The sequence below is a fragment of the Camelus ferus genome, chromosome 6 (genome assembly GCF_009834535.1).
Source record: "Camelus ferus isolate YT-003-E chromosome 6, BCGSAC_Cfer_1.0, whole genome shotgun sequence".
Lineage (NCBI taxonomy): Eukaryota > Metazoa > Chordata > Mammalia > Artiodactyla > Camelidae > Camelus > Camelus ferus.
The window spans coordinates 21,452,053-21,468,374 of record NC_045701.1 but is presented as its reverse complement, the minus strand read 5'-3'; the positions used below and the strand labels follow the sequence as shown (position 1 = coordinate 21,468,374).

The 16,322-nt window shown below is 37.7% G+C and overlaps 1 protein-coding gene across 3 annotated transcripts in view; it reads right to left on the bottom strand.

The window, feature by feature from the left end:
* ZNF106 (zinc finger protein 106) overlaps positions 1-16,322 on the bottom strand; it is a 55,265-nt gene that overhangs the window by 18,319 nt on the left and 20,624 nt on the right. The window contains exons 4-13 of one of the 3 annotated variants that reach the window (XM_032481416.1): positions 15,146-15,343; positions 10,141-12,321; positions 8,297-8,927; positions 7,026-7,095; positions 5,504-5,658; positions 5,360-5,420; positions 4,558-4,896; positions 2,134-2,914; positions 1,732-1,787; positions 758-903 (exon numbers count right to left, since the gene is read on the bottom strand). In XM_032481416.1, coding sequence (XP_032337307.1) covers positions 758-903; positions 1,732-1,787; positions 2,134-2,914; positions 4,558-4,896; positions 5,360-5,420; positions 5,504-5,658; positions 7,026-7,095; positions 8,297-8,927; positions 10,141-12,321; positions 15,146-15,343 — 4,618 coding nt within the window. Of the gene's footprint in view, positions 1-757; positions 904-1,731; positions 1,788-2,133; positions 2,915-4,557; positions 4,897-5,359; positions 5,421-5,503; positions 5,659-7,025; positions 7,096-8,296; positions 8,928-10,140; positions 12,322-15,145; positions 15,344-15,401; positions 15,727-16,322 lie in introns of those variants that run through there. The other 2 variants (XM_006178868.3, XM_032481417.1) reach the window with 2 other exon arrangements.

Sequence of the window (16,322 nt, the reverse complement as noted above, 5' to 3'; positions counted from 1 at the left end):
CCAGTCATGCATATATACACATATATTCGATCATCTAATCTTTTGATTTCCAAGGACTTTCATCAATTTCAAATACTTTCACGGTGTTTGTTCAGACAACATAGTGTTCCTGAAGTTTCTTCATTAAAATCATTGTTTATAAACAGAATTGGTATGACATATACTAAATTAAAAACTCACAAGTCCATTCTATGGCAGCTGAGAATAATGAGCATCAGATTATACTAAGTGTGGAACAGTGGAAAACTGTTGCTTCTCTTAATAACTTGGGACAATTAATTGACCCTCAGGGAAAACAACTCCTCTAATACTTCCCCAATATGCATTCTATCCCTTCTCTATTATGTAGCAGCTACGGTATTGACCTAATCGCCAACTCAAAGGCTGGGGCCTGACCAGCCCAAACGTATTGTTATAACCTCATCTCCTTTTGCCAAGTGATTATTCAGGGAGGAAAGCACAGGGCTCTTTTTTGGTGGTGGGAGGGAAAAGAAACTCTGGTGGCCTCTGACATCTATCTGTGAACAGGAGGAGAATTAGCTTTAGGAAGAAGGATACCAGAGAAGGCAGAGTGGAGAGACAGAAATTAAGTCCCCATTGACCCTAGTGAGCCATCAGATCAATTGTATCTAAAGTTAGTTTAAAGCCCATTCCATCTGTGGGCAGCAAATAAACTTCAATTGTTTAAGGCAGTACAAGCTAGAGTTTCTAAAGCCTGCAAACAACCAAAAACATTCAGACTGATATATTAACTTACCACCAGATTATAAGCTCGGACAGTTTTATCTGCTGAGCAAGTATAGAGTAAGTTCCCAAATATTTGAATTGCATTCACTGCAGCTTGGTGCCCCTCAAAGCTCCCTTCTGTGGGCTCATCATCATCTCCTGGCTCTGAAGATATTTCTAGAAAATAAGAATATGCTTCAGAAACATGTCTGCTTGTTTCTGAAAAGATACTCCAAAATTAAAACCACTACAATAAAGTGGTCCCTGGATTCTCCTTAAAGCTTCATTCCCTCAGCAAAACATCACATTTTTCATTAGTGATCTCCATTCTGAAGATTTCATAATAAGAGAAAGCAGGGAAGACCTTTCACTTAGGAAAAAGATATAAACTTATACAATGAATTTTTGAGTGATACCTGTAAGGCTCCAAATATCTCTCCACATTCAGTCTCCTCTGCTGCCAGTTATTTTGTTGAGGAAGGCATTATTCTTTAAGCAGCTCCTTTTCAAAGCAGAAATCCCCAGAGCCAACAAAACCTTAATAGAGTTGTCTCCTGGTTTCTAAGGGGAGATTTGTTCCAGAACCTCCCATATATATAAAAATCCAGGGATGCTCAGGTCTCTTATATAAAATGGTATAGTATTTGCATATAACCTACACACATCCTCCCATTTACAGCTGACCTTGAACAACACAGTTTGAACTGTGCAGGTCCACTTACACACAAATTTTTTTCAGTAAATGCGTATTACACAATCTACTGAATCCACAGATGCGGGAACCAAAGATTCAGAAGGCTAACCAAACTAATAGTTGAACAAATAAGAGAGCCAGGTAAGAGAGACAGGAGTAAGAAACTGAAATTCAAGATTTGAGGATTTGCTGGTCAAAGCAATCCCCTTGGTGGGAAGACCAGTCCCCAACCCCTGTAAGCATATCTAAGTAGATTTAAACCCTGCAAGCCTTTTTGTAATTCACTTAAATACAACTGAATAATCAAATACCTGAAGAGTTCTTTGATCCTTTTATGGAGGAGATCACAGTCTGAGTTTCTGCCACACTACAAAATAATAGCAAAAGTCTTCTTAGCATCTGTGTGAATAGGATAGGTAGTAAAACTTACTTTCCTGACTCAAAGGATTGTTCTAAACAACGGGCAAAATAAAGAGATCAGTTTTTCCATCTGAAATTTCTATATGAAAGGAAATAAAAGTATAGTAGATATTTACAACACAAATGAGAAAGCAGAAAATCTCTGTTGTAAGGTTTGAGTCTTCCACATCCATACTCCCTACCGATTTTCTATAAATGTGATTCTTCAAAAAATTTTGATTCCTAACAAAGTTATATTTTCTAAGAAAAGAATGGTGAAAACTTTTCTGACTGGAACAATAAAATATCCTTACCTTACAGGGATGCCATCTTTATAGCGAGTGCCAATCTCACTGGTAGAGCTTACTTCATCACAACCAGAGCGAGAAGCTTCTAACGAGTTTTGCTCTGTGGAGTTCCAAACGTCCTTTTTAGATGGGCTGTCTGGTTTCTCTTCTCCAGATTCAGAAGAATCAATGGCTACCACGTCTAACTGAGGATTAGGAATTTCTAGGACTTCTAGAGACGAGTCACTCTCGGGCTCATCTCTGACACTCTCTTGTTCTGGGCCAGTTCTGCTATCTTCCCAGGTAGAGGTTGTCACTTTTGCGCCTTTAAGAGACTTCCCAGTTTTTACTTTCCTTACAGGTTTAGCAGTAAATACATCCTGTTCAGTGTCGCTGTTCTCAGGAACATGGGCAGCCCGTAGAGTTTTCTTCTTCCTAAGTTTCTTCTTTTTCTTGTTCCCCCTAGTTTCAGCTGATGTCAGAGTGGACTCAGCCTGTTGTTCTGGCTGGTCATTTGCAGAGTGGGGCTCTTTCTCTAAAGGGGTTTCTGAAGCAAAGGACAATCTTGGAAAAGAACTAGCACAGGCTTCAGACCCGCTGTTGCCTCTGGACGGCTCTTCACTTTCCCTGTTCATGCTAGGGGGACCAGCTGACTGGGAAGGGGGGGTGTCCCCTCCATTTCTGGTATTTTCTTGCTCCATGGAAAGTTTAAGTTCTTGGCTAGGCTCATGGAACCTTTCTGTTAGCTCTGATATGGACAATGCTGCAGTGATGACTGGATAAACTGGACAACTGTCACTGATCTCTCCTGAATTGAGAAAGAAAAAAAATTACCACATTTTTTTGTGTTTCTGCCATTTATAGTCATAAGCTGCAATTATCACTGAACTTCTACCAAACAATGACATTTGGATAACATGTTAACTAAACCACGACTGCTAAAGCTGTTATCTCACCCCTCAGTTTCCCATAACCTACACAAATTTCTATGATAATACTTACACACTTTGTCTTGCATTATTCTCACAAATAACATGCATGTCTTGTACTCTAAAAAAGCTCCTTTTATGGGCAGGGATTGTTTCTATTGATCTTTTTTCTTTCTAGTTTGAAAGGGCCACATATTAAATAACGTGTTTTACTCTTAGTAGACTCTCAAATACCTATTTAGCTGACGTGCTTTCCCCTTTATTTTTTAGAAGTTTTTTACTATGCACTTTACTTATATATCATCCAATTTAGCTACATACTAGTAGTTTAAAAGTCAGCTGACTTAAAAGTGTCTATTTTCTTTGAGTTAGTTATTTCATGTCTAGGAATTTAAACTGATGAAATAATTACAGACATAGTCAAAGACATATATAATGTAGTGCAGAATACAAAAAAAGGGGAAAAAACCTAAATATTCAAAGGAGATCATATAAATTATTTACATATCCAGAGTATTGTGCGACTTCTGAAATATCATGAAACTAGTGAAACAACATTTTAGATGAATTATTTTTATATCACAGGAAAATGATCATGATTAAGTAAGTGGGAAAAAGTCAAGTTATAACAGAATACAAGTCATCCTTTGTATAAAGGCTCCATGTAAACACATTTATAATTTAAGACTGAAATATGTAACAAAATAGTGAATCTACATTTTTATAGTTTCCCAATATTTTACAATGAACATGAATTACTTTTGCAATCAAAAGAAAATCTAATAAAAGCTATTTTGGGGGAAAAATACTACTAGTTTTTAAAAAAATACTAAATTCTATCCACATAAAAGTAATAAAATTCAACATGAGAGATAATACGCATTTGATATAGGTATCAATGATTAGTGTTGCAACAGGTAGCAAAATCTAGGGTAATTCTTAAGACTTTGTTTTTGCTCTAAAAAAAAAAATTGCACAATGTCAATTTATTTGCTTTTTACTTAATTTTCAATATAGCACCATTCTCACAATACAAACTTCACTTAAGAGTAAAAACCCTGGCTATTTCCCAAAATCACCCAAGTTCCTATTAGGTGATTCCAAGCCCCAGAGTCCTCTGCCTTTCATCATGGCCACCTGCCCCTCAGGTCTATATTAATCCTGGTTTGTAGTTGAAATGATAAAGACAGGTAGGTACAGAGAAATTCAGAGGCTGCATCATATCTAAAAAAATTGACTGAACAACTTCAATGCCACTTATCTCACAAAAACCAAATAATTCTTCACCAATCCTAAAAAATGGAACCTGTTAGGTGTGAATCCAAAGTCAATTCAGTAATCCTACATTAAAGAAAATAAGGAAAAAGTTAATGATATTTAAATAATCCTCCTGAATAAGGAAACTTCAAGAAAAACTGTAGTAACTTTAGTTTTAATGGACAAGTATGATGTTACAGCACTGATATAAAATTGCCCCAGACCCACTACAGAGCTGCCCTTAACCCAGAGGAAATTTACATACTATTAGCTTGCAGTAATTCCTTGGACAAAATGCAAGCAGAGCCTTGTGACACAGCATCCACATCCTCATCCTGTTCAGGAGACATGGGTTCCTGTTTAATCTGAACTGATGAGTCTGGAGCAGGAACGCTGCCAGGGGTTTGGAAAATAGATGTGAGTACTTGGAGAGGGGTTCCAGTGGATGATGGAGACATATGGGAAGATGGAGGTTCCAGGAAAACTGGGAAAAAGGGAGTAGGCAGCAGTGTGGCATCAGCAGATGATTGAGATCTAACACTCCTTTGTTCTCGTGTAAGGCTACATGGAACCTGGTCTGGGCGCTGAGAAGGTTCGTATGTTTCTAGAATGGAAACACACACACAAATGCAAAAATATTACCTGAAAAGTCACTCACTTCTGAGCCAATTTGTATTTTTAAAGATTACAAGAGAATTTTAAAGTCCCTCAAAATTCTTCAAAATATAGTTACATAAGCTATACAACCACCCAGGATACAGACAGAACAGGCATTAATATTCCAACTTTTCAGATTTTAGTGACTTATTCAAAGTCATAATGCAGGACTCAATATTTGAATACACATTTTGGGATCCCTAATCTAAGTCTCTTTCTGTTAACATACTGTCTCCATTGCTAAGCATTTTGGGGATATACAGTCTCACAGGCCTTCCTATAGAAGGATGAAACCAAGGAGACATGAAAGAAATCAAATGACCTTTTTCATGACTACTTTAATCCCCCTCTATAGTGAGCAAAAAAGCAACAAGCTACAGAGGGCCCAATCCATCAGATTCTCTGAATACCTTGTAATCCCTGTAGAATCTGTATTCTATGGGTCCTCAGTGCACTCATCTCCATAGTTATCTAAAAATAAAGTATTTTGTTAAGCATTCTGAAGTCCAACTTCAAGATGATCCATTTTCATTAAACGTCCCATCTGCTGTTACCTGCTGCTTGAGCATAAGTAGCCTCTGAACTTCAACATAAGCTGTCTGAAGTGCTGCACGGGCTTGCAGAAGATTGTTATCCATGCACTGCAATGATTTGCTTAGTTCTTCCTCCCTTAAAGAAATATTCAGCAGCTGGTCAACTTGAGAACGTTCTGTCAAAAGAAACCATTAAGTTCAGTACTGGAGACTTCTCTTTAATAATACAGCTTCTCAGAAGATGCAACTACATCGATTATCTAGGATAAACCTTTATATTCTCCCCAGTAGGTCACTAGAGGGACTCATCAAATTTCACAAACCATGTAGTCAAGCCTGATGTTGTTAGTGTCAGAAACGGAAAGTAAGAGCTGGTATGATGGAGGTGTCTCCTAGGTAAGTGTACCACCACATGGTACCATATTACCAAATCCCACCTTCCACCAGGACACTTTCAAGTGTAATCTCTGCCCCAGGCAAATCAGCTGTTGCAGGTTTCATTTTCCATCTTCCTTTATCTACTACACTCTTTACCCAAGGCTTTTGCTTAGATTAGGTGTCAGACCTGAACTGCTTGCACTTTCCTCCCGATCCGTATTTTTCTAATCTGTTAATTTAAAATAGTTACCTCTATTAGAGGAGGCACCTTAAAGAAAATATAGCTTTGAAATAGTACATTTAAGCTGCCTCGCAAAAATTTTCTACTATGTGTATGTATTTGTCACTTTTGTGTTTGTCTCTTTCCCATCCAATATGCCAAGACCTCTCCCCTAAACTCCAGACCCATATATCCAACTACCAACCTGGTATCTCTACCTAGGTATCTCTAAAGTCCTTTAATGCAAGGGATCCAAAAGGGAACTTGCCATCTTCCTCTACCCTCAATCTGCAACTCTCATGAAATTTTCTAGCCCTGCAAATAATACCATCATCCACACAACTGCCCCAGACAGAAACTAGGGTCATCCCTGACTCCTACCTTACCCATCACATCCAACCACCCAAGGTTCATCTGATCACCCAAGGTTCATCCAATCACTTCCTACACTAGCCCTAACAGTGGAACGGGTTAGAGTCAGTGGAGAGCAAGAGTCATAAAAGTATATTAGTCAGGAAGCCACACTAATAACTTCTCTCCTTAATTCACATGAGAAAAGCAACCAAGATGCCTCAAAAACGGAAAGTGGGAGAAATGGCTATAAATGACCAAGAGGGACAAAATTTTTACTAAATGCCCTATTCCTCTTCATTCCACTGAAAAAGCCCAGTGAGACTTTCTTTCTGGCTTTATACTGAACTCAATTTGTCCAAGATATACATTAACTTTAGTTTACAGGTACAAGTGGCATCATATATTTCTTCTATAGCTGCAAATGGATATATTAGGAAATCAAACTTTTTCTATGTCCTTAAGGAAGACAACAAAAAAGCAAATAAATAAATGGGCGATCCATGTTTGATAAGGTACACTTTGTGTTGAGTTGTAAAAAGGCTGAATTGCTGTAAGAACAGTTTCTTTCCTACAGAATATTCTATACTATACCTTTCTTTCCTTTAATTTTCCTTCTTTTATTTTTTCTTTCGAGACTTGGGAGTTCAGGTGAAGATCCATCCTAAGGAGAGAAAGAAAACTGAATAATATTAAATATGTTAAAGGTCATTATCCAGGAGGGAAAAAAGAATTAATTCTTACTCATACATTATTTTTCATTATTGCTACCACCTCTAACAGGATAGTAGGAGTGTCATGCACATGGTATGAACTCAAATATTAGTAGAATGAATGTACCTGATTAAAAAAATATATACAATTCAAGATCAAGAACCCTCTCAACATTCCAGAGGTGGTAAAGTCCACAGGGGTTAGGCAATGCATTTCACTTTGGTAAAGGTTAGTAATACATATATCTGACTTCATAGTTCCTACTTTAGATTTTAGCAATAAAATCTTTACAACAAGAAGCTCAACAGTCTATGAGACAAGCCTCAAGATATTAGCTTGTCATAGGACAACCTCTCATCTAGTATCTACTACAGAATCGAGTTCAAAAGGGTACAATTGGAATTTGAACCCAGACCTACAATCCATGCTTTTAACGACTTTGTTATTATATTGTCTCAGTGTTAAAGGAAACAGGCCATTTTCTCACAGTGCCAGATTTCAGACTATATCACCAACAGCAACTCCTTTTCCTGAAAGGGTTTTAAGCAATATTCGTAACAAGAGGTGCCAAAAGAGAAGTGGCATCAGTGAAAGAATGAATTCTAAAAGGACCAGGCTGGGTAACTGAAGTATAAAAGATAGAGTAACAGAGGCTAAAAATATTCCTAAGACTATGTTCATATAGATGCAGTCTCATAATATTAAAACTACCTTAGTGCTAAGTCTAGTAGTCTTGAGTCTGACAAGCATACATGACCCAAAATGCAACACTAGAGCAGCTTTCTTCAGCAGCAGTACAGAATGCATCATGAAAGCAGATAAAGTTACAGCTGAAGATGTGGTTCATTGCTTGGTCAGGTGATACAAAGAAATCACTGGCTTAGAGACTAGTTTTAGAGATGACTTCATATTTTCCTAGTACTGTACATTCATATTCAATTACATCTAACTTAGTAGAGTTACTCAGTGAAAGAAACCAGCAGGATAACAATATGAAAGTTAAGAGTAAGAGCCTCAGAATTCTATCTACTCCAGAGTAGGGAGAATGGCAACCCCAGATACCCAAGAATAATTAAAACAGTTAAGTCTTTCTTATTACAGCCAAGTCACCGCGTGAAATGTTCTACAAAAAGCACAGCAATCATACTCACTCCAGTGGCTCTTCGTTTCTTTCTAATCTGACTGTCATTCTGTTCAGCACCAGAGGTATAGCTACTGTCTGTGGCTGCATCTGCCAAACTGGAGATTCCAAGGGCTGGGGATACATTTGATGATAAAGAATTTCCTTCTCCGTTACTCTCCTGGGCATTGTGATTCTCTGGAGGTGGTGTAGAGCTCTCTTGGCTATGCAGGTCTTTTGCCAAATGTATCAAAGGTGTTGCACGATCAGATGATAATTGCACACTATGTCGTCTTCGAGTAGCAACATTTTCAGCCCTTTCACCTGTTCTCAGGGAGGCAGCCAGAGGTGTCACTTCCTGCTTAAGACCCATGGTTGTTTTCTGACTCTGCGCAGATCTCAACGAGTTATTAGGTGAAAAAATCTGCTGTGGCTCATTTTCTTTGCCTGTACCTTCCTCACTGAAGAAGGTATACACAGAAGGAGCCCTGTCCACGATCACACTGCTCTCTGAAAGGCTTCGCTTCCTTGCCAAGCCAGGTGATGAAGAAATGGAAACACCTTCCCACTGGAATCCTTCTAGATTAGACAGATCAGGCTCTCCATCCAAATCCAAGACCTCTTGTTCATTTTGAACTAGAGGCACCATTTCTATGCCAAACCTCAAGAAAGAAATAAAAAGAAAAAAAAAAATCAGACATGGCTGGGAGAGGGGGACACTACAAAGTGCCAGACTCTATTAAGCACTGAGGTTACAAATACAAATAAGATGGTTTTGCCCTCAAGGAGCTCACAGTCCAGTGAGAGTTCCAAACATAAAGCAATTCTAAGTATTGTAATGTAAAAAGTACCACCACTAACAGGATAGTAGGAGTGTCATGCATACACTATGAACTCAAACATTAGTTGAATCAATGTATCTGATTAAAAAAATATATACAATTCAAGCTCAAGAACCCTCCCAATATTCCAGAGGTGGTAAAATCCACAGGGGTATATAAATTCAATAACTGTATTTAAATATCTAATTTTATTATTTAAATTTCTAATTAGATATTTATATACAGCTATGTACAAAAAGAGGGAGTAAAAACTGAGGGTTTTACTGAATATGGAGCTCTAAACCAATGTAATTTTTAACAGCAAATGAATAAAAAAACAAACAAAAATTTTTAAAATTTTTATTGAGCATTCACAAGTGGCAGACACCATGCTAAGAACTTTATAATCTCAATAATACTCACAAGTTATGACACAATAAATACATTATGTCAACAAGGCTAGAAATGTAAGCCTGGAGGGCTATGTAAGTAGCAGGACGATTTTCAAGTGGCAAAGCTATGTTGAATGCTGCTTTACCATTCAGAAAATGTTTAATGCCTAAAATTGAGATGAATAGCCAAACTATTACACAAGTACTTAAGAGAAAGTATTTTGTGATCACGAATACAATGTCCAGAGTAAACAGAGAAGGATAACCAAACATAGATTCTAAGTAAAAGGTAATGAGAACAATTATACCTAAAAGTTGTATCACTCATTAAGATCTACAGTTAGATATAGATTTATAGATAAACTTTTTTATGCTGTCACTTTATGGCCCTTATCACCAAAGCGCTGGATTTCCCATGGTTTTTTTCTATGTCCCCATCTCATTTCCCAGAAGGTTTGCTTCTTTTTAACCTAAATTCCCTAAGAAACATTTTATTCCATTTGTATAGAATAGCAGTCACCCTTAGATATTTAAACCAGACATCTACAACGCATACTTTTTGCAAATATTTAATTAAATTTAACAAGTAGAATTCTCTTGACCAAGGTCAAAGAGTAAGTTTAAAAGAAAAAAAGAAGTGGATACTGAAAAGAGGCACACACCTGGGTAAGCCTTTGCCTAGCTCTTGCTTTTTCTTGGTTACTTGCTGAATGACTTGTTCCCAGTTGACGTTTCTCCGAGATGCATTTAGAATCTGCCGAAGGGTTGGCTTGAGCCCAGATTCCTTCTCTGTCTCACCCTTTCGGTGACCACTGATATTGCGAATGCGGCGAGCACTGTTGAGGTTTGGCTCAGGAAGGTGTGCTCCAGCTTTGCTCTTCAAGCTAATGTGCCTGGTTAGATCTCTCTGGAGCGAGGCAGGAAAGCCAAGCTTACTGAGTTCAGGCAGGAGAGGGCCTGAGGGCTGACCTGTATCGCTTTTTTGAAGCTCTGCATCCAAGCTAGTACTCTCAAAGCCTTCTGTTTCATAAGATACATGAGATTTAACTGGGTCATCAACCTGTGCATCTTCTAGAGGGGTTTTCAAATCGAGCAGTAAGCCAGAGTGTGGGCTGGCTACAGATGTTGTCTGTAACTCAGATTCCTTCTGGTGAACTGTTGAATTACATGGGGAAGTGGATGATTTTCTAGGTGTTTTCAGGTTTTCGTCATCCCCCTTTTTATCATCAGCAGCATGAGTGCTGCAGGGTAAAACTTCTGTAGTTGCAGAACCTAGAGTTCTAATCTTTGTTTCATGATTTTCTGTGTCAGATATCTCTCCATCACTTTCATCTTCTAACGCATGTACTTGGAATTCAATCTTCAAAGATCCTTTTTCAGACTCTTCTACATTCCTACTTGCTTTTGCATAGTTCCTGGTCCTTTTAGGAGCGCTAAGTGGATTTTGCAATGACTCACGACACTGTAGCACCTCTTTGGCTTTTTGTAAAGTATCACTCACATTTTCATCAGATTCCCTCTGAGGTCCAAAAGTACTTTTATTCCCTTTTAAAACACGAGGACATGAATTTCGCAATTTGGATATGTAAGAAGAACCATGATTATCTTCCACAGTGGGTTTGTTCAAGGGATTTGAGCATTCTCCAGGAAAATAAGAATTTGTTTTGGTGTTTTTTGAGGGATTCTTTGACTCTTGCTTTTGAGGAATTGATTTGGTGATTGGAATTGGAAGGAGGGGGTTGGTTAATGACGATACCTTATTTAAGTTATGCTCTTGTTCAGCTTTTTCTGTAATGGGGCCTTCTTTCACCACCTCACAGGAAGCAGTGCAGTCAGGAATGGCTTTGTGATTAAGAGATCCAGTATGCGTTTCTTTTTGTGTTTTCAATGTGGGGGAATTATTTGTTTCGTCAATTTGGGGCTCTTGTTTTCCTGTGGTTGTCAAGCTAAAATTAAATAAAGGCTTATCTGTTTTTTCTGACTTGCTACCGGTGACTTCTTTCATTCCTGATTGTAAATCCGGAGTCTTCTGGGAAGGATAAGGAGTCCAGCGACGAAGCTTCTCCCTCGCTACACTTCCATTCTTCCCACCAATTTTGGAAGCTATGGTGTCTGTTTGTTTAGTGGTTTGGCTTTCCAGCTGCTCAAAACTGAAGTCAAGCAGGCCTTCTGAAGGAAACTTATCACTTGTAAATCCTTCAGAAGGACCTCTATATGTGGCAACTGTACCAACTTTGTCATTTTCTTGCCGCTGCCAATTGTATCTCTCTTGATTGTACTTGTTTGACTTAGTCTTCTTGTTCCATAGCATAGTCATGTCTTCCATTTGACAGTTAGAACTTCTGTTTCTGCCTGGTTGAAATTTGTCTCCGGGGCCACTGTAATTCCAAATATTTGTACTACGTACATTGGATTTCCAGTTTCCGTTACTGCTGTTCATATGCCAACTGGAAAAGCCACCTGTTCCTTCAGAATGCCAACTGGAATTCCTTCCTGTACCATTATGATTCCAATCTACCATTCCACTATTTGAATGCCAACCACCTCCAGAATTACTATGGTTGTGAAACCAAGTTGAGGAGCCTCCTGCAACACCCTTATGCCACCCGGAAAATCCTCTTGGTCCACCACTATTCCTTAAAGGATGTGGGAAGCTGTTTTTCCTAGTATTATTAAAGCCATCTTTCTCCCATTTCCAGTCCCGCTGAGGAGGTCCACGATGATGCCATGGTGGCTGACTGTAGCTCTCTCTGTCCTGGTAAGGAATTCGGTCTTCTCGTCTCCATTGGGGTCGCCTGTCATCAGATTTTATTTCTTGGCTGCTAGTGGAAGGTTCTTCTTGTCTGGAAGAAAAGCAGTTCTTCATTAGTGATTTAAAGGAGTTCTTATGGTCCCTTTCAAAGCATAACCCACCAAACTTTCATTGTGCCTTCCTCCTCTGTTTCTCAAAATATGAATAGAGTCTATTTTTATTTCAAATAGTAGTTGTTTTTGTTATCTTTAAATATTACAAACTCATATATCACAACTTATTGGTTTAGAAATTAATATCTGAAGTCTCCCATCACCCCCATAATATTAAAAACTTGACACATTTATACTGTCCTCCCTTTCCTGCTCCTTTTTTTCTTGGCATGTTCTGGGATTTTGTCCCTATCATCTAATTATTATTTTTATATTACACAACTTTTTGAAAATCAGAACAAGTATATTTTGTAGCTATTGTTTGTTATCGTAGTTAATATAGTTTAAATTCAGCTGCTCTTAATATACCATGATTTCTTCAGTAGTTGGCACTTTGTGGGAAAAAAAAAAGGTGTCAACCTATTTTAAACGGTAAAATTTTACTTTGCATAATCACTTTCATTAATTTTCAAGCATAGATTCAATGACTGTTAGTGGTGAAAGAAACCTTCTATGCGCAGTTTCTGTTCCTGAAGGGCTTGCAACCTAGCTAAGGAAATAAGGTCACAAGCAGGAGTAAAATAGCACATAACAAATAAGTAGCACCCACAGTAAGTGCTATAAGGAGCTCCATGAGCCGGAGGTTTTTATAAAGAAGCTACAGCTGTTTGAACTATTCCTGTTAGACAAGGAACCCACAGAAATGTGAATAAATTTAAGCAATCACCACAGGAAAGGTATAAAACCATTTTCCTCTACGAAATACCTATGGTATACCTAGCTCAGCACTTAGCATGTGGCAGGTGCTCAAAAAATTGAATAATACTAACTACAATTTATTGCGTATCTACAAATTGTCAGTCATTTAATGCTAAGCACTTTACATAGATTATTTAATTTTTACAACTCTGCAGCAAGTGTTATTATTCCTACTTTCTAGATAAGGAAACTGAGGATTAGAGAGGTTAAGAAACTTGCCTAGGTAAGACAGCCAGTAAGTGTTATGGCAGAGATTTGAACCTTGGCAGTCTGACTCTAGAGTCCACACTCTTAACCACCAGGCCTTGACAGAATGAAAATCTCAAGTTTCATCAGTTGGGTTCCCTTCTCTGAGTTTGACTTAAATCTTAAACTCAGTACTGACCTTAACTGGCTTTAAAATCTTCTAATGTCTGTAAGATTTTGGACACAAATTGGAATTTCTTCCTTTTTCATAAGATGGAATTAAAAGTTAATTTACCTAAAAGTTTAAACATCCATTTACATTATGAATTACAATCATTTCTAAACAGGAGATTCTAAGTCTCCTTAGGGTCAAGTGTTACTACAGACACTTGCACACAGCATGCAACTTTTGACATTCCTGGAGATCACTGACTTGGCTCTACTAATGTGACCCAGAAGTGAGAACTGGGCAATAAATAAGTCACTAAGTAAAATTTCTATATCATTATGAATTGGCTAGATTGGGGAGGGAGGGGAGCAATAGCACGCAGCTAAACCCACAGCCCAAAAAGAAAAATCTAAATTAAAAAACTCAGGAAGAAACAAGTAGATTACTTTATAAATAGGTCACTAAAGAGGCATATTAAAATAATCAAAGAATAGTAACTATAATATGAATGTCTAATTTACTGAGAAGCTGTTTTACTCTCCAACTTAATGTTTAATCATTTACACAGATAAGCTAATAATGGCACAAGAATGTAAGAATAAAAATAGAAGTTAGCCTCCTCAGGCTTCAACACCCTAAAACGAGAGTAAACTACAGCTATACTGACAGTGGTGGGAATGTCATTTGAAGGATAACTAAACAATTTAAGAACCATGTTTTTACTGACATTTTAAGACTAAGAAAGTCTCCTTCAAGGACTTGTTCAAAAAACATTTAGCATATAGAATAAAAACTACTTCTTTTTTATATCCAAATCTCTAATTGAAAATGAAATACAGACCAGGTATAAGCAGTATCTAAGAAGGATCTTTAAAATATTTTGAATTTGAAAGGTTTGTCATCATGTCCCAAGACTTAAAAAATTACCCCATCTCATAACTGGTTCTCTCTCTCTTTTACTCGCATATGAAACTTTCTGCTTCATTAATTAAACTCTTTAGACCACAAATCAGGAAGGTTAAAATAAAACAGGCTAATACCTGAATTATAGGTTAGGTATGAAATTATGTAGTACAAGCTATAAAACATATTGCTGAAATGATCTTGACACTGTTCAACTTAAAATATAAGTTTATTCAATAAACATTTACTGAAGAAATTAATAATAAAGGGATAAATCAAATTTGGCAGAAGCACCATGTAAATTCACACCAGGCAAAACGATTTTTTCCAAAGGGATACAATAAGAAACTCTACATAATATAGTTAAATGAAGCTTTATTCACTAATACCTTTCCACTAGAAAATTTGGATACCAAATAAAAACTATTTATTGGTATCCGAAAATTTTTGGAATTAATAACAACAGTTCTAAACATAGTTATCAATATGGTAAAAATTTCAGATACATAGCAGCTATAGCTAACTTTTATGTAGGGCCAATACTGAGTTTGTTTTTTTAAAGCAGTTAGTACAGTAGTTCAAGAAAGCATTCCATTGTCTTTTATGAATAAGACAGCAACTGCAAGGTAAACTTTATAAATGAGGTAAGCCTGAATGCTATAGGCTGAAAAGTACGGAAAGAAGATGTATCCTCTACTACATTCTGTTTCAGACAGGCTTTTTAAAATATCAAAATCATTACTCACCGACTTTGTTCTTTCCTTTGTTTTATTAACTGAACGAGTTCCTTGTCAAAATAATCTTCTTCCTCTTCTCCCTTTCCATCGTCTTCTCTTTCCTGGGCATCAACGTTATCTTTGTGCAATTGGCCAGAAATGTGCTTTGCATATGCAGAAAGACCCACTTCTGTGACCCCGCACACTCGGCACTCATGACTACTGTCCCTAGGGAAAGAGGGAGATGAGGGACATTCAATTCTCCCCACTGGCATGGCACACTCACCAGATCTGTTATAGTTTCCTCTGAAAGACACTGCACACTTTGGCACAGTGAAAAATTAGTGCTCATCAATTTCAATGCTCCTTTCATCACTTTTAGTAAGTTTGTTCATAAGTTACTTTTGAAATTAATTAAAGATTCTTTTCCAGCAATCAAGAGGCAATACACTTCAGAATAATGTAGTTTAGGAGGAGAAATCTTCTTGAATTGCTGTACTTAAAATCTTGCCAGAGGAAACATGGTGAAAGGGGAGGCAGGGCAGGGGGCTCAGAGCAATCAGAAGTTGCTCCAGAGCACACCCATGGTGCCAACTGCACTCAGAAAGCCTGGTGACAGTGCTTACGTTTAATCTCTGGCTCAAAAGCTTTCTCCCAGTGAGAATTAAGGGGTGGAGAAAAGAGTAGGCGGCGTAGCCAATCCCAAGCCGGTAACTAAATCCCAACAGCTGGAGCTCTGCCTGGAATGCGAAGATTCCGGACCCCAGGGCAAATGATAGGAGTAGTCTCAGCAAACTTTTTTGGTCTGGATGATACATGTGATCTACATTCTGCTTCAGAAGGGCTTATTTTAAAGGGAATGGAAAGCATTTCAGTTGTAGGAAGTTAACAGCTGTGCTAGGCAAATGGTTTTTCTCAGGTTTCAGAAAAGGCTACCATTTAGAGAGTAGCAAAACCAGGCTCTTGGTTAAGAAAGGCTTTTTCTTCTTTTACTTTACATTTAATGGTATATTTCATACTTGACCAGTTTAAGTCAAAGTCTTGAATCAATGTCCAGAGCTGCAGTAGATGAATAATTTAACTGCTTTTTCAGCTTCCTGAATCCCTTGATTGGCTCAGCTGTCTATGCAGTCATTGATGAGAAACATTCGAACACCATGGCCACATGTGTAATGAATGGACAGTAAAATCCACTCAATAATCCAAA